Source organism: Saimiri boliviensis, chromosome 5, assembly GCF_048565385.1.
Source record: "Saimiri boliviensis isolate mSaiBol1 chromosome 5, mSaiBol1.pri, whole genome shotgun sequence".
In the NCBI taxonomy this organism is placed as follows: domain Eukaryota; kingdom Metazoa; phylum Chordata; class Mammalia; order Primates; family Cebidae; genus Saimiri; species Saimiri boliviensis.
In genome coordinates, this window is record NC_133453.1 from 18,738,062 (window position 1) to 18,764,368 (window position 26,307).

General features: G+C 41.7%; 1 protein-coding gene across 1 annotated transcript in view; it reads right to left on the minus strand.

Moving 5' to 3' along the window:
• SGPP2 (sphingosine-1-phosphate phosphatase 2) overlaps nucleotides 1-26,307 on the minus strand; it is a 154,567-nt gene that overhangs the window by 92,671 nt on the left and 35,589 nt on the right. The window contains exon 2 of the mRNA XM_039470142.2: nucleotides 2,303-2,461. Within this exon, the coding sequence (XP_039326076.1) occupies nucleotides 2,303-2,461 (159 nt within the window). The remainder of the gene's footprint in view (nucleotides 1-2,302; nucleotides 2,462-26,307) is intronic.

Sequence of the window (26,307 nt, forward strand, 5' to 3'; positions counted from 1 at the left end):
ATATAAACACACCTTTAACACACACACATATACACATACATACACATCTATATACACACACATACATGCACATCTATATATACACACATATATAAACACCTATATACATACATTCACACATATACACACTTATAAACACACACATATATATACACACCTATGTACACACATAAACATATATATACCTATATACATACAAACATATATACACAGCTATATCCACATACCTATACACAGACACTGACACATATATACTCACCTATAAACACACACATATATACACACCTATACATACATATATACACACACCTATATACACACACATACATATACACAGACCTACATACATGCATAGATATATACATACCTATATACATACACACATATGTATACACCTATACACACCTACATATACAACTATGTACATACATATACACATATGTACACACACACACACACACACACGTACACACACACATACACACATCTTAGAAAATAAATGACAGAAGAAAAGAAACTCAAGCTCCATGGGTTTTCCATGGGTTTTCAGACCTTGAGAACAGAAAGACCACTCCCATTCTCTCCCTTCTGCCCCCATCCTGCCTGCTCTGTAGACACAGAAGCGGCCTCAGAAACCTGGAGGGACAACTGGACTAATATCCTCGTTATGATTTGCAAGATGCCTATGCTTTTGCAGACTCTCAAATTCTACTTGTAGACAGAAGCTAGATTTCAAAAGAGGGCTGCAGGGAGACAGGGCTAGGGAGTCCCAGGTCGAGTCAGGGGCGGTTGCTCCCTAGTGCCTCCATCTCCATGTGGTGAAGGATTTGTGTGGGTACCCCGCCCTTGCCACCCCTCACTACCCAGGACATTACTGTTTTATTTCTGTCCCCTGCCCCTGAGAACATTCTAGTTTAAGACCCCTGATAAAGTCCACTCTACTTGTTCTACAAACGAGAAAACATTAAGCCCACTGTAGGAAAGTCACTTGCTGAAAGCCTCTCTTTTAAACTCATCCAAGTGCTTCTGAACCTCTATTTCTAGTGCAGAATCTTGAGTCGGGGAAACAGTCTTGTCTGGAAGCCCCCTACACCCACTAATAATCTTTGACCTTAGAAGTGATTGATCTTCAAGACTTCTTCGCCTTATGCGTTTTCATGCTCAAATAGTGACCTGCAGAGTCTTCCACATGCCAGGCCTAGAGCTCTGTGCACACTCTAAGTATTCCCACAATTATTATGGGGATGCACATTATTCACACAATTTTACAAATGAGGAAGGTAAGGCTCAGAGCAAGGGCACATAGTTGGGGCTGGACTGTACTTGAGCTCAGGCCTCTCTGACAACAAACCTACATATCTGGAGTATGCCTTGCTGCCTTGCAAATATCTCTCATCTCCTTCAATTAGGCACAAAATCAGGACTCATTTGGCCCTGAACAAAATTAAATGCTAGGTTACCAGCAAAATAGCAGAAAAGGGCTCTGCCTGTCTACCTGGGATTGTCATATGGTTTCTGTGTATTTGCAGCTGCTCCTACTCCACTAGAAAGTACCCTCAAGGAAGGTGCTTTGCCTTATGTGTTTTGGCCTTTCCTATCTGTATAGTTGCTTAATACTGCTTGGAGGTATTGCTCAACAGCTTCTGATTTTAGTTTCGGATCAAATTTTACTAAAATTGGCCTCTTGGGAAGATGCATTTTATACCCGTCTATGGGTCCTTAGAAAGGTCCTTTCTTGGCCTGGTGCAGTGGCTTATGCCTGTAATCCCAGCACTTTGGGAGGCCAAGGCAGGTGGATCACAAGGTCAAGATCGAGACCAACCTGGCCAACATGGTGAAACCCCATCTCTACTAAAAATACAAAAATTAGCTGGCTGTGGTGACACTCGCCTGTAGTCCCAGCTACTCAGGAGGCTAAGGTCGGAGAAGTGCTTGAACTCAGAACTTGGAGGTTGCTGTGAGCTGAGATCCCGCCACTGCACTCCAGCCTGGGTGACAGAGCGAGACTCCATTACAAAAAAAAAAAAAAAAAAGTCCTTTCTCCTCTGTTCATCACTTCTCCACTCTCCTACTTTGATCTGTCCTTGGGAAAGCATAATTCAAAGTACAGGAAGTCACAGGTTTGTTTTTTGCAAATAAAACAAGTTGTGTTCATAGCTCTCTAATTTCTCCAAAGTAGATTAGGCAACAAATCCAACTCTAAGTGGTTTCACAAAAAGAACATATGTGCAAAGTACTTGAATATCAAAGGAAGTAGTTGTTTTAGAAGTGACATCAGTTAATGAGTAGTAATAATACTTACAACCCATATGATGATCAACCTCCTGGATAAATAAGGGTCAATATTCCAGTGAGTAAATGGAAGAAATGTGATGTAGAACACTTCTTGACCCAAAGCAGCTGAAAATCGGAATAGGTAATAGTAGAAGTAATTCTTCACGATGTACTTCTGTACAAAAGCCTAAAAGACAAAAGTTAGAAGACTCTGTGAGTTCATGCAATATGTCAGTATGGGGCAAGTTTTAAACATCTCTGTCTAAAACTCACAGGTTTCAATTGCCAAAACGCTGCCTCCTCTCCCATTATGTTATTAAGGTATTGTTACTGTCATCGAACACTTTTCAACCTCAATTTATCCAAACAAACACAGAGGATGTGAGTTCTTCTGTAAAATTAAATAACTAATATCCAAGACAGAAGTACTAGGAGAAGATACCAAAAAATCAAAGCCGAAAACTTTTTTCTTGTATAAGCAGAAAGCTAGAAATCTGAAGAAGGTCAACTCTGTTCGGACCTTGTATTAGGACTGTCTCTGCAGTAGGCAGAGTAGTGCTTCCCTCAAAGATTTCTATGTCCTAAATCCTACAACTGAATATATTATCTTACAGGGCAAAAGAGACTTCAAAGATGAGATCAATAAGCTTTCTATTTTAAAATTTGTATTGATACATAGTAATTGTACACATTTATGAGGCACTGTAATATTTTCATACACACATACAACATGTAATGATCAGTCAGGGTACTTTGGATGTCTGTCATCTCAAACATTTATCATTTATCATTTCCTTGTGCTGGGAACATTTTAGATATTTTCTAGCTATTTCGAAATAGACAATAACTTATTCTTAACTGTAGTCACCCTATTGTGCTATTGAACGCTGTAAACTTATTTCTTCTAATTGTGTTTGTACTCATGAAACAACCTCTCTTCATCCCCTTGCCTTCCCAGTCTCAAATTAATAATCTTGAGATGGGGAGATTATTCTGGATTTTCTGAGTAGGCTCAGAAAATCCTAATCACAAGGATTTTTTAAGAAATGGAACGTGGAGACAGAATGGTCAGAGTCAGAGAATGATTTGAAGATGCTAAGCTGCTGGCTTTGACGATGAAGAGAGTGACCATGAGTCAAGGAATTTGCATAGCAGCCTCTAGGAACTGGGAAAAGCAAGAAATCAGATTCTTCCCTCCAGTCTCCAGAAGAAATACCGCCCAGCTGACACCTTCATTTTGGCCAAATATCCATTTTGGACTTCTGACCTGTAAGAGAATAAATCTGAAACTGCTTCAGATTATAAGAGTGAAGAAGTCTAGCCTGGCTGACTCTATCTTGCTTCTAGCCTCACAGGTAGGCTGTACTCACTCACTCTGTGGCAGAGGCAAGACCACCTATGGGAGGAATTTAGTTTAGTTGTTCAGTTAAACTTTGTTTTGTTGTTGTTGTTGTTTGTTTTTGAGATGGAGTCTCGCTCTGTCGCCCAGCCTGGAGTGCAATGGACTGATCTTGGCTCACTGCAACCTCTGCCTCCCAGGTTCAAGCTATTTTCCTGCCTCTCAGCCACCTGAGTAGCTGGGACTACAGATGTGCACCACAATGCCCGTTCATTTTTATATTTTTAGTAGAGATGGGGTTTTTCCATGTTGGCCAGCCTTATCTCAAACTCCTGAGCTCAGGTGATCTGCCTGCCATGGCCTTTAGTTTAGTTTAACTCTGAAGCAAAGATGATAATAGTCCCTCCCTAAAACTGCTCTGCCCCTTGTTGGGGGATGAAAACCTCCTTTGTAAGACTAATGAAAGGCCACAAGCTCAGAATTTTGGGAGAGGCCCGAATTCTGCTAAGATGTAGGCATAGTTAAAGGACAACCAGCCACTGTCCCCTAGCTTACCTTTCTAAAATTCCCTTACTGCTCAGGAGTCATGTGGCCAGAGGCCACAAGATTTGTGACTTCCTCAATTGCTCCTATAAATAACATTAGTATTATAGAACATAATATTTGTCTTTTGAGATGTTTTCCAGGCTTTTGCATTCTGGTGACCAACTGACTCTACCTGGACCCATGACTCATGACTCCACTGGTCTTGTGGCCCCCAACCAGAGGCTGGTTGGAGTAATAAACTCTCATCTTCCACTTGGCTAGCTGGCTATGCATTAATTAAATTCTTTCTCTATTGCAATACAACTGTCTCAGTGAATTGGTTTATCTGTGCAGCAAGCAAGAAGAACCCATTGGGAGATTACAAATTTGCATTTTAGGCCACTAAGTTTGTGATAATTTGTTACAGCAGCAACTGATAACTAATACAAAGATGTTAGAGAAATCCCTTGCCTGCGAACTTTATAAATTCACCTTTTAAATGGTACTAATAAAGTTAACCCATCACAATGATGGTGTGAGAAACACTTAGCAGAAAGTACACATGAGACTAGTTAAAACACATTCTCATTTTCTACCATCCTTTTCTTCCCACTCATCCTGGTAGTGGGCAGAAAAGAAAGACTCAGGGAGTTAAAATAGAAAATCAGCAATCTATTAAAAAAATATGGTAAACATCTTTACATTATGGTATATTAACAACTTAAAAAACAAAAACATGATCACCCTGTTACATGAAACTAAAAAATAGAATTTTAATGCTACTTAAGGTAGTCATAAACTTTATAAAGATAAAATCAAAGTAAAATGTCAACACTAAAACAGAAGAGGAAAAGAGGCAATACTGTTACAGGAGATTTTTCTCAAGACCCTTGGAGATCTGGGTTCTTGTTTTGTTTTGTTCTACACAAAGTCTGAGATTCTTGAATCCTAGGGGATTTCAGAGAACAAGTTATATGTGTTTATGTATTTGTTCTGGAAGTATTCATTCTGTGCCTGATGTTCAGCACTTGGGCTAGGTGCTAAGCATATGTAGAAGAGCTAGGTGTGATGTTCTGCTTCAAGAAGCTCTTATGGGAGAGTGGGGAAGAGTACAATTTGGGGAAATAAATTTTTAAAGGATCAATGTTGTGTTTAAGGCCTTAAAAAAGGCCGAGAGTACTTTTATACTTGAAAAATAAAAATAAAAAATATGACCTTGGAAAGTGCAAGTACATAACTGTACTTGACACTATTGGCGGACTACCAAGTATGCATTCCTTTCTCTTACCTCCGCAAGAGGTTCCCAGTTTTACTCCAGCATCTCTACCTCCCCCACATAGCCCTGTGACTTGGGAAAGTTGACACAGCTCTCAGTGAGTGGATCTAGATTCATCCAAAGGAGTCATGAGAAGCACAAGAATTCAATTCCAGGCCAAGCAGTGCACAGGACTACCCGGGAGACAGTTACTGGGCAGGGATAAGTGCATGATGTGATCTAAAAAGGGGCCTCCCATCAGGAATAAACTTTACTTCCAAGTGAATTCGAATGAAAGAGAATGGCACTATATGCATCCTACCCAGGAAAGACAGTAAGGCACAAAATGAATTAGGTAAGGAAGCGTATAGTTTCACCTCTCTGCTAAGATATCATGGTTGCACATGCAAAACAAGCACAAAGGTCTGAGAGAAATAAGTGACAAATGCCTCTCTAGAGCAGAAACATGAGCTGCCTGAGGTAAGGACCAGTCTCTGCAGGTTCTGTTTATGAATATACAATCCAACAGGCCTGACCTTGAGGCACACCCTATAAAGAGCTCCTTTTTAGATAAAGGTTAGTTATACCAGGTACACCTGATCATCTTTCCAGCTTTGAAGCTTTATGAGGATAAATTTTGCCAAACTCTAACAAACGTCAACCCCCTCCATGGTATCATTTCATAATACCCAAGTGTTATATGACATTATAAATACTCAGCAACAATCATTTTCCTACTCCAGACATTTACCTGAGATCGTGTTCAATATCTTAAACCTAGTAAACAATTGAAAAGGCCACCAAAAATGACAGCAAACTGATTGAGAGCTACATATCATTCACTGATATCTTTAGATAGGCTTTATTACAATCTCTCAGGAATATGCTTTTTGAGGGAAAAGCTTTCTATAACTCGTCTCAGTAACAGAATAATCAAAGGTGAAGTTTAAAATATCAGCATATATAGATGACATCCCAAGGATTTCTTAGATAACTTCTCTGTATACATGATTAAATACTTCAGAGCCAATACTTCCCTCCAAATTCTTGGGGGCTTAGAAATATCTAAGTAAAACAACATGTACTTGTCTTTTTAAATTTTTTTAATTTTACTTTAAGTTCTGGGATATATGTGTAGAATGTGCAGGTTGGTTACATAGGTATACATGTACCATGGTGGTTTGCTGCACCTATCAACCCGTCACCTGGGTTTTAAACCCCACATGCACTAGGTATTTGTCCTAATGATCTCCCTCTCCTTGTCCCCTACCCCCTGACAGGCCCCGGTGTGTGATGTTCCCCTCCCTATATCCATGTGTTCTCATTGTTCAACCCCCACTTATGAGTAAGAACATGTGATGTTTGGTTTTCTGTTCCTGTGTTAGTTTGCCGAGATCAATGGCTTCCATCTTCATCCATTTCCCTGCAAAGGATACGAACTCATTCTTTTTTATGGCTGCATGGTATTCCATGGTGTATACGTGCCACATTTTCTTTTTCCAGTTGACCATTGATGGGCATTTGGGTTTGTTCCAAGTCTTTGCTATTATAGTGCAGCACTAAAACATCAAACAATATGTACTTATTCTTTTAGAATAAGGAAAAGTTTCCTTTGTAGGAAATCTCAGTGTGTATGACTTCAATACATCTTTGGAAATAATAGGAATTTCAGTTCCAGTGTGTATGTTGGTCCCACTGGGAACAATTAGAGAAAGAAGAAATAGTGTTTAGAAATGGTAGGTAATGTAGGGCCAGGCGTGGTGGCTCACGCCTGTAATCCCAGCACTTTGGGATGCCAAGGTGGGCAGATCACCTGAGGTCAGGAGTTTGAGACCATCTTGGCCAACATGGTGAAACTGTCTCTACTAAAAATACAAAAACTAGCTGGGCATGGTTCCATGTGCCTGTAGCCCCAGCTATTCAGGAGGCTGAGGTAGGAGAATCCCTTGAACCCAGAAGGCAGAGGTTGGAGTGAGCCGAAATTGGGTCACTACATTCCAGCCTGGAGACAGAGTGAGACTGTCTTGAGGAAAAAAAAAAAGAAATGGTAGGTAAAGAAGAATGTCAGAGATGAGAAACCAAGTTCCAGAATCCTACTTCGACATTTCTGACTGGCCAGCACAAGAGCTGAGGGTCCAGGCTTTAACAGCAGGCTTTGAAGAGAGCCACCCTTAAAAATAAAATGTTTCTTAGTACGCATCTCCTCTGTCACACAGCAAATGAAGACGTGTCTGACAAGAAGTGATAAAATGAAAATTACCCACATACCCATTATTACTAACTGCAAAATGTCACTGATATTCCTCACTGGTGGTCCTTATTTATTGATTTATCTTAATGAAAGTTTAAAAAAAGGGGGAGGAGGGGTTTCATAGGGTTTTTTGTGATTTCAGACTCCCAACCCCATATTCCCCTTAGGTCTTAAGTTCTTTAAGTGCACATTTTCTTAAAATGGGATTTTCCCACCATTTAACCTTGTGGTCGCAGAAGAGCTACTTTATCTTGCTGATGTTGGAGTTTTCAGCGCTGTTTGCAAGGCTGCCTTCAATGTAAAAATAAGCCAGGAAAGAAGGGGAGGCATGTAGATTGACTGCATGGTGGAAGAAAAAGAACACTGAGAATGTACGACTTATTAAGCTCTGCCGACGAACACCTGAACAGTGTTTTGTTTTCCAAACACACACCAAGGAGTCCTAAATGCAAAGGAAATATACCCAGGTCAGTGCCGCTGGATATAATAAGGGCTGATCCAGACAGCAGAGGAGCAAATGCCCAGCAGACTTGGCGGCCAGCCCAGCTTTTGAGCTTTCAAAGGAGGAATACAAGAAATAGCTTTCAGTCAAAACAATGTGTGACCTTGGGGAGTCAATTTGCCTTTCTGAGCCTCAACAGCCTCAACTACAAAGAACGCAAAGGATGGAGTAGGATTAGCTCAGTTGCTTTTTAATGTACTATTTTTTTTTCCCCACGAACAAGGAAAGGCTCACTAAATTAAATGTTACCCTAGGGCCTACTATATAAAAATGATGTAAGATTGCAAGTACTCCTTGAAAGTACTGTACTAATTGGTTGAAAGTGAAGAAGGGTTCACCAAACCCCTAACTCAGGCCAGCTGCGCCCACCCCGCCACCCACTCCCCAGTCCTTCTCTGGCGGGAGCATCCTCTCCGAGCAGAGTAGTTCAGTGATCACTTTGAAAATCACTGACCTCAACTTCTTCCAAGCCGCAGATATCACCTTCCTGTAATTAACTTTTGGTCTTAAGTAAATAGGCTATAGCTATTCTGACCTTGAGGTCTTTAAAGAATTTGATAAACTGTAGACCAGTGTCACTGCAAAGTTATGTTACTTTCTCTATTTTTTTTTTTTTTCAGATTAGAGCTGTAGATATACATTTTCTTCCAAAAGTCAAGTCCAAGATACTGCACCACTTCAACAGAGCCAGGAGTTGATATCTGGGGGGATGGTAATCTGCAACTCTAAGCCATCCAGTTTAATTGGAAGCAGCAGAAAGAGCTTGTTCTCTGGGGCTGAGAGAGATCAAATCTACACAAGGTATAACTCAGTCTTATTTTAAAATAATTTGAAGATCCAAAGCTCTTTTACAGAACTCACCAAGCTGCAGCCTTCCCTTCGTACATGCTTTGCTTTTGGAGTTTAGCAGACAGACTAGAAAGAAGCAAATAAAATGATTACGGAGTGAACTGACCTGGCCATCAGGGAAGAGGGAAAGACTGGGGGAGAAGGAAATGGATGCTGTAAGCAAAGAGTCTCAGACTGAACTCAGGCTACCTATGCTTCCTACCTGGATAATTTCATATAAATGACTTGATCTCCCTGAGCTTCAGCTTCTTCACCTGCAAGTGGGAATAATAACAGTACATTCCACACATTGACCTTGGGAGGATGAAATGAGATTGTTTTGATGGCGTGTGCAGGGTACTCAGATCAAAGCTGGCAAAGAAATTTCTCAGTAGGACATGGCTGTTGGTGATGATGATGTTAGTCGGGGTGAGAGCCGTGAGGATTCTAGAAAGCACTTCTCAATTGTAATATGCATACGAATGACCTGGGCATCTTGTTAATGAGAAGATTTTAATGCAGTTGACCTGGGGGAGGGATGAGATTCTCAGGAACGCAGGTGATGTTGATGTTGCTATGTTGCTGGCCTATGGACCTCACTGTGAGTGAGTCACTTGGGGATCAAGAACACCCCAGAGAAGGGTTTTTCAACATAAAAGTAAGGCTCTCATATTTAATCCTCAGTATTAGAGGATGTCTCAACTGGCATTAGGAGAGTAAGTAGCGTGATCCAGGTGACAGATAAAAATGCTAGTGACAAGACTGAGGAGAACAGTGAGCAGATTCCATGGAGGATCCTGCAACAGTCCACACACAGGAACTGAGCCCAGACAAGCACCTCGAACCTAGGAAGTACCAAAAGGAAGGCATAGGTAAGAAACGGCCCCCTGAGACAGCAGCCTGATCCAATGACCGACTGACTGGTGGTGAAGAAAGAAATAAGCTACCGCTCTTCTTGCCTTGATTTGAGAGAGGTTTACATAAATACTGGAACGACAAATTCGAAATTAGTTAAGAAGGAGTAACGAAGTTTGAAAACGTTTCCTAACTTCTCAGAGCATCACAATTCCAAAAAACGAAACCATGTTTCCTTAAGAAGTTACTTTGCACAGAATCCTGGCTTAGAAACAGGTTTCTCAGACCTTTTCAGGGAACATCTGTCATTATGTTTTCTGAAAATAAACACTAAAAGGGGAGCTCATTAAGATCAATGATTTTTTGGAAATTCTAAACTTTGTTTTTTAACCCAACCTGGCTAAGAATTGTCATTTTTAGCTACATCTGCAATAATCTACATTTGACCTAAATAGGCCTGCATGCTCATTCTCATTCTCATCAGCTTCGGAGGGATGTCACATTTTCACATGTTGTCTGAGTTCATTCTCAAGGTAGGTCTGAATGTCTTCAGGTGCTTGGGATTGTGAAGGTCATAGGTATCAGCCTATTGTCTGTGGATTAATAGCCATTTATGAAGACCAGGGCCTCCTCCAAAAAATTCCTTCCAAGGTTGAAGTGGTGTTCCTGAAGGGAGATTAAGGACTAGAACTCTAAGTTGTCTTGTTCCCTGATTCCCTTTTTTTTTTTTTTTTTTTTTTTTTTTTGAGATGGAGTCTTGCTCTGTCACCCAGGCTGGAGTGCAGTGGTGCCACCTCTGCTCACTGCAACCTCCGTCTCCTAGGTTCAAGCAATTCTCCTGCCTCAGCCTCCTGAGTAGTTGGGATTACAGGCATGTGCCATCATACCGGCTATCTTTTTTTAATTTTTAGTAGACAGTTTCACTATATTGGCCAGGGTGATCTTGAACTCCTGACCTTATGATCCACCCTCCTCAGCCTCAAAAAGTGCTGGGATTTTTGTGACAGAGTCCCATTGCTATGCCCAGGCTGGAGTGCAATGGTGCAGTCTTGACTTACTGCAACCTGTGCTTCCTGGGCTCAAGTGATTTTCCTGCTTTAGCCTCCCTAGTAGCTGGAACTATATACAGGCATGCGCCACCACATCTGGTTAAGTTTTTGTATTTTTAGTAGAGATGGGGTTTCACCATATTGGCCAGGCTGGTCTTGAACCCCTGACCTCAAGTGATCCACCCTCCTCAGCCTCCCAAACTGCTGGGATTATAGGCATGAGCCACCAACCCAGCCTTCTTTATTTAGCTGATCCTCATACTCAGTGTACATTCAGCCAGAATTTCAAATCTATAGCCTAGAGATGCGGAAAGGCAAATCTTAAGAAATTTGGTGCTTCTTTTAATAGAACCTATCCCTTAAGGTTTTGATTCTACTAACCCCTTTCCGAAAGATTGGGCTTTGGCAGCATGCCATCACACACCACAGAGATGGAATCGCTGAAAAATAAACACTCCCTCCAAGCTATTAGAAGACACTAACTAGCATGTTCACATACCAGGTACAAACTCAGTAATGCCCAACATTAAAAAAAAAATTGAAGGCCAGGTGTGGTGGCTCACATCTGTAATCCCAGCAGTTTGGGAAGCCAAGGCAGGCGGATCACGAGGTCAGGAGATCAAGATCATCCTGGCTAACACGGTGAAACCCCATCTCTACTAAACATACAAAAAATTAGCTGGACCTGGTGGCATATGTCTGTAGTCCCAGCTACTTGAGAGGCTGAGGCAGGAGAATCACTTGAACCCAGCAGACAGAGGTTGCAGTAAGCTGAGATTGTGCTATTGCGCTCCAACCTGGATAACAGAGCAAGACTTCATCTCAAAACAAACAAATAAATAAATAATTTAAAACAGCCAAGTTTTTCCAAACACGGGCCATGTCTCCATTGAACATTAATTCACTGTGTATGCTTCAGTGATGAAAGATTGACAATAAACAAGACTATTTTTAAAATACTATTTTTAAGTAGAGATACAATCTTGCTATGTTGGTCAGGCTGGTCTTGAACCCCTGGCTTCAAGCAATCCTCCTCCTTTGGCCTCCCAAGGTGCTAGGATTTCAGGCGTAAGCCACCACGTCCAGCTAGCAAGACTACTTCATTTGGCAATAAGTGCTATGATGAAGTTAAACCAGGATAATGGCTATGAAGTGATTTATGTGTATCTGGGGATGCTTGCCACAGAGGAGCCATTTGAACTGAGCCCTGGATAAGGAGAGGCGTTGGTCATTTGGGGGGCATCTGTGGGTCAGAGAGAGAACACTTAGTGAAAGGCCCCAGGCAGGAGGCAGCTCTGCGTGCTGGGACATGTGTGAAAAAGAGAGAGAGGAGATGACCTCAAGAGCTGACATGAAACCAAGCCCAGACTTGGGCCTGAGGCTGGAAGGAGCAGAAAGCCACGGGATGGTTCTAAATGGGAGCCCAACTTGATTTACTCTGGTGAGACTAAAACAAATTTTGGCTCTGAAACAGTGGGATGAAGCCCTGCTTTAATTCTTTTGTTTTTGGTTTCTTAAGCTTGGTGAGAAAATATCATTAATTCCCAGTTCTGAACTTAAAAGCCGCTGGGGTTAAATGGCACCATTTCTACCTTGAGGGAGACATGTGGGGTCCTGAACTCACACATCTATTTACTAACCTGTTCCCATCACTTTTAATTACTCTCACTTTTTTTTTTTTAAGAGAATCAAGCCTTTCCAACCTTTAAAGAAAATTAAATGATGATTACTCAGGAAGCCTAAGAAAGATTGACAGTGTCCCTTGAAGGGGAAAACAGAAGGAACAAAAATGCATGAGGGTTTCTTCTTTCATCTTCAAGTCCAGATAGAATTACAAGTTGGGTGAGCTGGCTGATGTCTAAGCAGTGCTTGGGTGATTAAAATTTCAGCATGGTGAGACTGAAAGTCAATAAAACGTAAGGACGACTTCTTGGAGTTAGAGAGCTTGGGAGGGAACTGCAGACTCATCACTTTCGTCCACTCGGTGGATGAAATTTGTTGGGATCCCTCCGCTGCGTCCAAGAATAAGAGGGACGTTTGAGGGGATGGAGCCCAGTGTGGCTTTCAGTTGACAGTGGAATTTCAGTTGTAGTCTTTTATACATTTGAACTGTTTTTCTCTTGATAATCTATCATATTTCAGCTCATGCCCTGAACATTTATCTTTTCTACCTTTTCCTCAAGGTGAACCAGAACTACAAATTGAGATATTCTTGAAACTGTGAGACAGTGACCCATTGTGGCAACAATGCTCTTCTTGACTCTAGGAAAGGGTCTTGTAATTAGGAAAAACACTGCCTCACCATCACTTAAAACCCTGTGCCTGGGCTGGGTACGGCAGCTCATGCCTATAATCCTACCTCTTTGGGAGGCTGCAGTAGGAGGATCGCTGGAGGCCAGGAGTTTGAGAACAGCCTGGGAAACATAGTGAGACTTGTCTCTACAAAAAGTTAAAATTTTTGCCAGGTATGGCGGCACACACCTGTGGTCCCAGCAACTTGGGAGGTTGAGGTGAGAGAATTATTTGAGCCTGGGAAATGGAGGCTGCTGTGAGCCATGATTATACCAGTGCACTCCAGCCTGGGCGACAGAGTGAGAAAACAAAAAACCTCTGTACTTGAAGGACACAGCATTTGCTTAGGAACCAACTCTTGGCAAAGGAAAAGGAGAGGGTTAGAAGTGAGCCTTTGTCTGGATAGGACAGCAATTTGCAGTTATCATTTCAGAGACCAGGGATGTGAGCTTCTGCTAGAGAATTTCCTCCACAGACAATAAGAAAAATTGGCATCAACACAAAGAACAGAAATAACCACTGCCATTTTTAAAGAGGGTGGGAGAGCCAGCTGCCCTTTAAATAATCAAAATGTCTTAAGAACTTAACTGGTTTTCAAAACATCTTGGATCTGCTAAAACCTGAAACACATCGTACTGAACATTTTTTCCATTTAATTGTTAAGCCCTTGTACATGCAGGGGGATTTGGCGGGCAGATGTTTCTGATTCATTTATATCAACTTATCAGAATAACATTTGGAAGAGCTATATGATGTTTGAGAATAAGTGCTGTAAACTTGAGTGTTTTGTTTTCATCTATCCATTTTCCCTCACCCCAACACACACACACACACACACAGACACACACACACACACACACACACACACACACACACACACACACACAGGATTCAGAATGTGAGAGGGCTGATTAAGTCTCTTCTAACCTGGCAGCATGTCCTTATCCAACCCTACCTCCCTTCAAAAAACATTTTCTGAAGCATTAAAAGACACTGCCAAAATGTAAGAAAGTTATTCAGGCACATATAAAGTTTTTTCTTTGATATATATATATATATATATATATATATATATATATATATATATATATTTTTTTTTTTTTTTTCTGGAGTGCAGTGGCGCTATCTTGGCTTGCTGCAACCTCTGCCTCGATAATCTTTTATGTACCAAGATTTTAAAAGCAATAAAAAATCACACAAAAACAAAACTGAAGTCTGTAAAACTTGCCACCAAAGTCAAGGTAGTTTTATCCAAGGGCTTTCCCACTTTCCTCTTTGTTTATTTGGGCTAAATGGCCTCACAATTTTTAGCTTAGAATTTTCTTTCAAGACGGTCATGTTAGTAGGCGCATGTGTACATCGAGAAGGAGGATGAAGTGAAACAGTATCTTCATGCTATCCCTCCCATTTCTTTCTTTTGTTTTTTAAAATAGAGACAGGGTCTCACTCTGTAGCGCAGGCTGGGCTCAGTTCTCAAGAGACCCTTCTGTGGCACCATTCCCGACTCTGTTTTTTTTTAATTTTGTAGAGACAGGGCCTTCCTACGTTCTTGAGCTCCTGGCCTCAAGCAATCCTTCTGCCTCCCAAAATGCTGAGATCACAGGCTAGAGCCACTACACTTAACCTCTTCCCTATTTCTTAAATCCAGCCCTTTGCTTTTCAGAGCTCTAAAGGAATCCAAGAAGGTCAAGACAGTTCTCGGGAAGGATTTTCCTTTCTCGATCCATCCAAGTCCCTGGGGTGACTGTGGGTATGTAGTAGTGGAGATCCATGATTGGTCAGGGATGGAACAGGCCAAGAGGGGACAGAACAGAAGGGGGAGGACATTTTGCCAGGAGGATCTCACTCTCTCCATGCTCTTCCTGAAGTCTTGTCTACACCAGAAATTCTTGGGGTATTTCATCAATTTCCAGCACATTTTAAAACTGTAGTTCCCCAATGGGGGGCTGTCTCTGAGGAAGTTTAAAGCCATTCATCACAAAAATAAACTCAGGAAGAGCTTTGAAGTTGGGTGCATACACATGAAAGAACATTAAGAAGAAAACCATGCTGGGTGGGAACAATGGTCCTTCCCACCCAGACTGCCACGAACACTGCTTGCTTTGTGCTCTGTGAATTTTATTTTTCTGATTATCTTATTATCAGGTTTTTTTTTTTTTTTTCTGATTAACAGATTTTACTTGAGAACACTGTGGAAGTTCAAAAACTGTATAAAGGCAAAATCAAAATTGCCATTGTCCCATCCCTCAGGCAATCCTTTGGAACATTCCCCCAGTCTCTTTCCTATGCATACCCATGAGTGCATATGGTGATATGTATCTTAACAAAGTTGTGATTTTGCCCAATCTTAAGTTTTAAAGCATTGTTACATTGTGAGTGTTTCTCTAGGTCCCTAAATATTATTTCAGACCATTCTTTTGGCTCAGCTTAGCTTTTTACCTGTCTAGATCCAGTTTTGCTGCGTTTCACCTCCTCATCCACCCATGTTCACAGCAGATCCAACAGCTGACTCCAACAGCAAACAAGCCCACGGGATAACCAGTGTTGATGTGAGCATGAGTCTTGTCACCCAAGAGTCTTCTAACTCCCTGCTTACTCCTTGCTCATTTCTGCTCTAACGTGAGTCTTGTCGCCCAAGAGCCTTTCTAGCTCCCTACTCACTTCTGCTGGGTGCATGGAGGCCCCATTCCCATGGACCCCCCTCTACCCTGCTCACTCCTTAACCTGGCCAAATAAGCATCTGTGTTGACAGTGATCCCCATCACTACACGCTTGAATTTCTTGGCTTACAAGGTTTGCTTGTGTTGTTTTCCTGAGGACCCAAGATTTCCCTGCTAGGTTTTGCAAAGACTTCAAGAATACCCTTTAAGGCCTCTCAAAGGCCACAGCTCAGAGATACACTGTTGAAATAAAGAATGACCTGGGGACAGGCATGACTCATGATGATCAGTGTGCTGAGGCAGAAGGACAGTCCCCGAAACTATCTCACACAGGTAAAGCCAGGTACTCTATAATTTGGAAGTCACAGGGGTTTGAACACGAGCTGGAGGCTTTCTTTGTCAGCTCCAGCCAGCTCTGGTTGAGATAAATGAATATGGACGGAACCCAAGAGCAGGTGCCCAACCCCTGGGCCATGGACTGGTTCATACAGGTAAAGCCAAATCCTCTATAATTTGGAAGTCAAGGGGTTTGTACATGAGCTGGAGGCTTCCTTTGTCGGCTCCAGCCAGCTCTGGTTGAGATAAATGAATATGGACAGAACCCAAGAGCAGGTGCCCAACCCCCAGGCCATGGACTGGTTCCGTTAGAAATCAGCAGGAGATGAGCCAGAGGGCAAGTGAGCATCACCACCTGAGCTCCACCTGTCAGATCAGTGGCCCCATTAGATTCTCATAAGAGCACGAGCCCTATTGTGAACTGCACATCGAGGATCTAGGTTGTACATTTCTTATGAGAATCTAACACCTAATGATCTGTCACTACCTTCTATCACCTTTAGATGGGGGACCATCTAGTTGTAGGAAAACAAACTCAGGGTTCCCATTGATTCTACATTATGGTGAGTTATATAATCATTTCATTATATTAACATATTTCAATGTAGTAATAGAAATAAAGTATACAATAAATGCAATGTGCTTGCATCATCCTAAAACCATCCCCCACCTGCCCGGTCCAAGAAAACATTATCTTCCATGGAAACTGGTCCCTGATGAAAAAAGGATTGGGGACTGCTGCCTAAGAGGGTCTGGGTATGGTCACCAGCCTTGGGCCCAATGCCGGACCTGCTGGGCAGCTCCTGGGGAAGTCTGAACTTATAACTTTCCCTTTCACTGGTTACAACACCAGCTTCCTTACTATGGCATTTGGACAAGGAATGGAGTCACTTACGTAAACCACATCCTACCCCATTAGACACACGCATGTGTTCAGTAAATGGTCATTATATTTGCACTGTTTCTATTAACAAGGTAAATCACAAGACAATGTCAAAAGGAAGTCCAGCTGGAATAGGACACAAAGGAGAGAAAGATGGTAAGAAGATTAAAAAGAACAGCCGGATGTGGTGGCTCATGCCTATGATCCCAGCACTTCGGAAGGCGGGAGGAGTGCTTGCGCCCAGGGGTTCAAGATTGCAGTGTGCTATTACCATGCCACTGCACTCCAGCCTGGGCAACAGAGTCAGATCCCATCTCTAAATCAATTAATTAAGAGTTTTTTTTTAAAAAAACACATCATGAAGGAGGAGGCGAATAATTCCTCCTGAAAGAAAGACTCAAATTTTAACAGAGAAGGGAAAGAGGTACATTTCGGCAGAAAGGAACAGCATGAGGAGAGAGGCACAGAAGCTGCGAGGCACCGTGTTCCTGAAACAGTACATAGTCCACGTTAGAGCAGCTGGAGTGGGAGGGACTTATAAAGAGAGTTGTAGGCAGCGGAGCTAGAATTGGAGGTCAGAGCCAGAAAGGAGAGCCCTGGAGGCAATAATAAGGAGGTTGGGTTTAGCACTTGGATATTAGGGTGCCACTGAATGTGCTGGGGTCAGGAGGTGCCGTGATCAGAGATGTGCTGCTGTAAACAGTCACCACTGGATTCGCATTCTTGTCTTTTCTCAGTAATTTTGCATTTTTTACAGATTCAAATATATCTTAAGAAGAAGTCACAGACATGTTGCCATGAAGCTCAATCACTTATGTCATGTTCTCAGGGGTTTTATACACAACCCAGCCTCTGCCTTTCATAGCCCAGTGGCCTCACTCGAGCCTCCCCATGCTCCCACCTCACATCTGAAATAACAGCTGGGCATTCAGAGAGTCTCATGGGCCATCCTGGAAGATGAATAAAGCTTGCTTTCTGTGTTTGGCCTTGGCGCTGCCATGTGGGATCTGATGACACAGTTATTTAGCAAGAAACCACAGGAACACAAACAATGTGATAAAACCCAGAGAAAGTGAACCATTCTGTGGATGGCAACTGAACGCCACAGGCTGTGCAATGCCCATCCTGCGCAAACCCAGAGGCCCTGGGTTTTTATTTATTTATTTATTTATTTATTTATTTATTTAGAGACGGAGTTTCTCTCTTTGTTGCCCAGGCTGGAGTGCAATGGTATGATCTTGGCTTACTGCAAATTCCACCTCCCTAGGTTCAAGCAATTCTCCTGCCTCAGCCTCCTGAAGAGCTGGGACTACAGGTGTGCGCCCACCACACCTGGCTAATTTTTGTATTTTTAGGAGAGATGGGATTTCACCATGTTGGCCAGGATGATCTTGATCTCCTGACCTTGTGATCCGCCTGCTTCAGCCTCCCAAAGTGTTGGGATTACAGGCATAAGCCATGGTGCCTGGCTGGCCCTGGGTTTTGACTGAGCCTGGTCACCAAGGGCACGTGCTTCAGATTCCTGCTCTGCAAACAGGGACTGTGGTTCCTATGCCCAAGGAAACAGAGCTTGTTGAAAATATCAAAGTGTGGGAAATGTGGTTCTTATTTCTTTTCACAAGAACAGTGTCCAGAAAGTGCCGTGTGATCAGAACTGATGACCCTGATGCGTCAGCAATGGTCAGAGGAACATGGTTTTCCAGCCTTGATAAAAAAGGGAACCGAAGTTGAACAACCTGCAGTATCTCGGCTTTACAAGGAGGACAGTGAATCAGGAAAAGCATGGAGTTGAAGGCCAGAAGGGAGAAAAGAAATGTACAACATCCTCGCAGCCCTCATTTCAGAACGGTAAACAGAGGTCCACATTCACAGAGCCTCTATCCACTGCCTGTCTCTGTCTCTGTCTCTCTTGCTCTCTCAGACACACACACACACGCCCATGCATATACACACACACATGCATGCACAGGCCCCTTCCCCCAACCTGCCATACTAAACCAGTTGTAAATCTTGGGTCCTGACACATTGTTTGAAATAGAGACTGTTTTGGTTAAAATAATGACTTCAGCATCATGTGTCCATGTCCTTTAAAATATGTCTTCCAGGCTGAGTGTAGTGGCTCATGCCTGTAATCCCAGCACCTTGGGAGGCCCAAGGCAGGTGGATCATTTGAGCTAAGTAGTTTGAGACCAGCCTGGCCAACATGGTGAAATCCTGTTGTCTCTACAAAAAATACAAAAATTAGCTGGGCATGGTGGCACATGCCTGTAGTCCTAGCTACTTGGGAGGTTGGGGTGTCAGGATCACTTTAGCCTGGGATGAGGAAGCTACAGTGAGCCAAGACTGTGCCACAGCCTGGGTGTCAGAGTGAAACTCTGTCTCAAAAAAAAAAAAAAAAAATGTGGCTTCCAGACAAGCAGCATAAGCATCCCTTGTGAGAAATTCAGAATTTCAAGCCCTACCCTGGACTGGCAGAATCAGTGGGAATTTAACCAGATTCCCAGAGTGATTCTCCTGCACATTAATGTTTGAGAAGCACTAACCTACATATATTGAGAAAACAAAATACCTGGCTGTATTGAGACTTTGCTATTCTATCTGGGCCTACTTACTATGTACATATGTATAGGGAAACTGTCTTAATTGTGCAAAAGCACTCAGGGAGGAAGAGGCAAACTAGAGAGACAAAGCCAATTAGTGCTTGCCCTGTGCTAGGGGTGAGGTGAGGAAAAAGGGAATCCTTGCTAATGAGCATGGGTTTCTTTTGGGGGTCACGAAAATGTTCTAAAATTGACTGTGGTGATGGTCGCACAATTCTGTGAAGATACTAAATATAACATAGGTAAATTGCACGGTATGTGAACTGCATTTCAATAAAGCTAGAAAAAATTTAAAAGCACTCCGAAGCCTTGGAAATAGCAAACTGAAAACTTCTAACTGTAAAAGAGAGCATCTGTAGAGCCACATCTTAAGGATGCATTGAAGTCCATCTCATCTTTTCATAACTTCATACATAATAAATATCAAGAATTTATTTTTGCTCTAAAACAATATAGGACATTTTAGCACTCTAATAAGTGACTGCTCTGCTATCTTGGCTTGGTAAAATTTCACCAGGGGAATGTTAGGGAGCAGAGCATCTTTCAACAGAGGCACTGGGCCAGGCAAGGTGGCTCACACCTGCAATCCCAACACTTTGGGAGGATGTGGCAGGAGGATCACTAGGGTCCAGAAGTTTGAGACCAGCCTGGCCAACATAGTGACTCCCCATCTCTACAAAAAATAATTTAAGAAGTAGCTAGGTGTGGTGGCACATGCCTATAGTTCGAGCTAATCAGGAGGCTAAGGTGGGAGGATCGCTTGAGTGGGAGGTCGAGGCTGCAGTGAGCCATGATCTTGCCACTGCTATTCCAGGCTGAGTCACACAGCAAGACCCCGTGACAAGCAAAAACAAAAACAAAACAAAAACCACAAAAAGGTCCTTAATGGTCATTGGCTCTTAGAACTGGGTAACTAGGGTTTGTATTCTGGACTTTCTGATTTAGATCCCCTGCTCTGACCCTCCTCCAGCCATATCCTTCTCTATGAAGCAAGAGTAGACACTCAGTTCTCTAGATCACTCATTTGCAATCCCAGCATTTCCTTCCCAAATGCCTGAGCCTGCATCCCAGGCCTGCACAGGTCTCTGCCCCAGGTCTACCCTCCCTGGGGTGGAGGACAGCACAGACGTGCACTACCCTAGACTGGAAGCCTGGCCAAGGATGGCTGTTCACGGGGGAACATAGGCTTAGACAGAGCCCTTGTGCAGTGTTAGATGGGAGACAGGTTGCCTCCCTTAGTTTTGCTACATTTTGGTATAAATCTCTAGGCAGAGAATTCTAAATTTGAACCTCACTTTCCAGATCACATGAAGACATAGATGTCAAGATAGGAGGCCATAACGTTATATTTAATGGTTTATTAGTTTAATAACTTTTAAATATTTTGACCTCAGTCTACATTTGTGTGTTTACTTTAAAACCTTGCAATTTTAGAGGTTGTCTGATTGCTTTTTTTCTTCTACATCTGTTAAGTAATAAGGGAGTATTTCTGGTCTTCTCTGGAACATGCCATATTTTATAGGCAAATATTAATGCATAGGCCTTATGCATTAAAGGCCATCCCCTTTTCGTAAGTCATACATAAAAAATACCAAGAATTTATTTTTGCTCCAAAACAGTGTAGGAAGTTTTAAGATTAAAAAACATCTTAAATTTGTTTACCTTCATGTATGTCTCATATTTGCAAAAAAAAAAAAAAAACATGGTCGTTAAAAAATAATTAAACAGGAAATGAACAATAAAAAAACCACTGAATGTTTTACAATATTAATAAAGTTTAAGGCTCCTCCTGGGCTTTGCTACTTCTGAAGGATGGAAAAGCAAATCCTCTAGACAAAAATGTAAGGCTCTGGAGATTTTTTTCTCTTTTTTTAAATAACAGAAACAGCTTAAATGGAACTTGGGGAGGGTGGGGCTTAATGAGCTTAACCATGAGAGTTTAGAGTGTTTCATGGCGCTTTGATGCTTCTTAACAAATAGTTCAGTGACATAATCCTAGAAAGGGTGATTTTTGTTCCCGTTGTCCCATGCAACCCACAACTTAAGCAGGAGAAATAACCTTATTTATTGCCCTCTCAAAATATTCTGCTTTGGGAATCATTTGTATTCTTTGTGAGCTGTGAAGCTGGTGCTGGGGTCACCACTTGCTTGGCTTCCATGAGCACATGGATGTCACCCATGTGTTGACAACTGGGTTAACCCCCACTCAGATCCTATTCTACCCCAGAAGATGCTCAGAATCTGCCATCCATTTCTTAAGCCTTTTGTCGTCTGGATTCCTTGTGGAAACTCTCCTGCTTTTTCTTTGTACTGAGGATTAGGTATAAATACAATAAATATGCTTTAATATTTTCCTCATTTTAGACACTGGGGAGGTAGGAGAGATGGGAAAAATGATCTCAGATAAGACCATGAATTTGTGAGTTGCCATAGAGCTGTGCTGTTCAATATGGTATCCATATGTGGCTATTTAAATTTAACTAAATAAAAGATCCAGTTCCTCAATAGTTGTAAGTCACATTTTAAGTGTTCAACAGCCACATGAGACTGGTGGCTCCCAGTCTGGACAGTGTAATACAGAGCATGTCCATCATCACAAAAAAATTTCCATTAGATGTGTGGAATGTGAGAGTCTGAATGTCTTCTCTATCATCTCAGTCAAGCTTTCTTTTACTCTAGGATCAGTATTACGATTTCCTGTATCATCATATTTTTGTAACTTAAAGCCATTTATTCTTAAATTCTAAAAGCAGATAATAGTGATAGTTGCACAGCTTTGTGAATATACTAAAAACCTCTGAGTTGTACGTTTTATTTATTTATTTATTTATTTATTTATTTATTTATTTATTTTAGAGACAGGATCTTGCTCTATTGCCCAGGCTGGAGTGTAGTGGCACAGTCACAGCTCACCATAGCCTTAAACTCCTGGGCTCAAGCGATCCTCCCTCCTTAGCCTCCCAAGTTGCTGGGACTACAGACACATGTCACCATGCCCAGAGATTATTTTTTAGTTTTTAAAAATTTTTGTAGAAACGGGGTCTCGCTCTGTTGCTCAGGCTGGAGTACAGTGGTTCAATCACAGCTCACCGAAGCATCAAACTCCTGGCTTCCCAAAGTGTTGGGATGACAGGCATGAACCACTGTGCCTAGCCAAGTTGTACATTTCAAAAGGGTAAACTTCATGGTATGTGAAGTATATCCCAAGTTAAGAAAATAAAGCCGAATTCGTCAAATATCAAGTAATGATTTTATAACCACTGTGTCAGGTATCATACAGAGCAGCTCAAATGGTCTTATTCAAATGAAAATCAAGAACCAATTCATTTCTGAAAACAAACAATCTCCATCCTCCAATGGCTCCCAACTGCACTTAGAATGAAGTTCCAATGCACAGCCATGGTCAAGGGCTGAGATCTGACCTCTGCTTCTCTCTCCTACTTCCCTGCCTCTCCTTTTTTATGTTCCAGCCACTCTGGCCTTTGCTTACTGCCTCTTTCTCAAGCATATCTTGCACATTCCAGCCTCCTGAGCTTTGTCCTAAGCATGCGCTCCTCCTGATTGGCTCCTTTGCATCTCTGAGATTCCATCCCCACAACACGTGTCCATTCAGAGATGCCTACTCTGGCCCTCCCCACCTCCCTAGCTCCACGTCATGACCCTGTTTTATCTTCTTCATAGCTTGTAGCCCATCTGAAATTCTCTTAAACTTTTTTTTTTTTAAGAGAGGGAGTGGCGGGGGTCTCACTATGTTGCCCAGGCTGGTCTTCAACTCTTGGGCTCAAGCAATCCTCCCACTTTGGCCTCCCAAGTAGCTGGGTTTACAGGTGTATACTACCATGCCCAACCTAATTCTCTTACTCTTGTACCTGTTAGTTTTTTTCATCTAAACTAGACTTCAAGCTCCTTGAAGGCAAGAACCTTGAGCACCTGGTTCCTACAGAATTCCTGGCATCAGCACAATGGCTGTTGTTCTGCCCACCATGCAGTAAGCATTCAGCAAATGCTTATTGTCTGAAGACACAGAGAAATAAAAGTGGAGGCCGCCATTAGCACACACTCTGGTTAGAAAGTAGACATCTATGGGTTTTTAATGACACCCAAGGAGCTATGAAAAATACACATACCTGGACTACACTCCTAGAACCTGATTTACTAAATCTGGAGTAAGGTCTAAATTGGCCTATCTTTTTTTTTTTTTTTTTTTCAAACAGTTCCATTGTTTGGTCCAATTCCTTCATTTTCAGAGGAGAGAATGAGGCTCATACTTGCCTGAGTTTTCAGCTAGTCAAGCAGAAGCCTGCTTGTCAAGTGTAAGTAGCCCAGCTCTCCAGGAATGAGTCTGTGGGTGTGTCTGGTCCTTCATTAAACTGCATCTGTGAAATCCCTATGGTTCACACTAAGGAAAATCTATTTTGACCCATGGGTCTGAAAGGAACTGTCATAACAGACCACTTCAGAATTTATCACAAGATAAAGTTAAGTTATCCCTGAACTCGCTCCTTCCTCTCCCAAGTTTTCCTATTACGGTATTGAGGTTTTTACCTTGGCAGAGAGCTGTAAACACATTTTACCTTATATGCTCTTCTCTAAAGTTGAATGTAAAGATATAAAATATTGAACATCTGTAATGGGAAGAGCATCTCTCAAGAGTCACCTGTGTCCTATTTTCCATCATCTTTTTGAGAAAGTAAAAACCATCAGGTTGTCTTTTTTTTATCTTTCGATGCTGGCAGGTTAGAGAGAAAATTTTCTGATTTGCATTGGCCAAAAAAAAAAAAAAATCATGCAGTAAACATGCTTCCATTTTTGAAGGATTTAAAAGGAACTCCTTGCTAGAGAAAAACATTAAATGGCAATTGTTAACAAAAGAAAAAGATTACAAAAGGCATCTGCACTCTCGGAAATACACCATAGCCTCCATCATCTCAGTCAAGCCTTCTTTCACTTACTCTAGGATCAGTACTACGATTTCCTATACCACTGCATTTTTGCAACCTAAAGCAATTTATTCTTAAATTCTAAAAGCAGATAATAGTGGTAGTTTCACAGCTTTGTGAATATACTAAAAACCTCTGAGTTCTAATGTTCTCTAGCATGCTTATCCAAAGAAGCAGGTCAGCACCATTATCAAGAACCTGGGTTTCAATCTTGCCTTGCCATTCACTAGCTGTGTGGCCATGGACAAATGAATTAATCTCGCTGTACCTCAGTTTCCTCAACTATAGAACATAAAATACAGTTGACTCTTGAACAACACATGGATTAGGGGTGCTGACACCTGTGCAGTCAAAAATCTGCATGTAACTTTTGCTTCTCCAAAAGCTTGACTACTAATAGACTACTGTGAACTGGAAGCCTTACTTATAAACAGTCAATTGACACATATTTTGTATGTTCTATGCATTATATACCATATTTTTATAATAAAGTAAGCTAGAGAAAATAAAATATTAAGAAAATCATAATGAAAATATATTTAAGTGAAAGTTTTTTCCCTGTGTTCATGTTGAGTAGGCTGAGGAGGAAGAGGAAGAGGAGGTGTTGGTTTTAATGTCTTGGGGTGGCAGAGGGGGAAGAAATCTGTTATGTGATCCCACACGGTTCCAATCCATGTTGCTTAAGGGTCAACAGTAATTACTTTACAGAGCTGTGAAAAATTATATATATATATTTTATTGCACTTTAGGTTCTGGGATACATGTGCAAAACATGCAGGATTGTTGCAGGGATACATACACGGCAATGTGGTTTGCTGCCTCCATCCCCCTGTCACATGTATCTGGCATTTCTCCCCATGTTATCCCTCCCCAACTCCCTACCCCCCACTGTCCCTCCCCCATTTCTCCCCAACAGATCAAAGTGTGTAGTGCTCCCCTCCCTGTGTCCATGTGTTCTCATTGTTCAACAGCCACTTATGAGTGAGAACATGCAGTGTTTGATTTTCCGTTCTTGTGTCAGTTTGCTGATAATGATGGTTTCCACATTCATCCATGTCCCTACAAAGGACATGAACTCATTGTTTTTTATGGCTGCGTAGTATTCCATGGTGTATTTGTGCCACATTTTCCTTGTCCAGTCTATCATCAATGAGCAATTGGGTTAGTTCCAGGTCTTTGCTATTGTAAACAGTACCACGATGAACATGTGCATGTCTTTATAACAGAACAATTTATAATCCTTTGGATATATACTCAGTAATGGGATTGCTGGGTCAAATGGAATTTCTATTTCTAGGTCCCTGAGGAATTACCACACTGTCTTCCATAATGGTTGAACTAATTTATACTCCCACCAACAGTGTAAAAGTGTTCCTATTTCTCCACATCCTCTCCAGCATCTGTTGTCTCCAGATTTTTTAATGATTGCCATTCTAACTGGCATGAGATGGTATCTCAATGTGGTTTTGATTTGCATTTCTCTAATGACCAGTGATGATGAACAGTTTTTCATTTGTTTGTTGGCCTCATATGTGTCTTCTTTTGAAAAGTGTCTGTTCATGTGCTTTGCCCACTTTTGAATGGGTTTGTTTGTTTTTTTCTTGTAAATCTGTTTTAGTTCTTTGTAGATTCTGGATATTAGCCCTTTGTCAGATGGGTAGATTGCAAAAATTTTTGCCCATTCTGTTCGTTGCTGGTTCATTCTAATGATCGTTTCT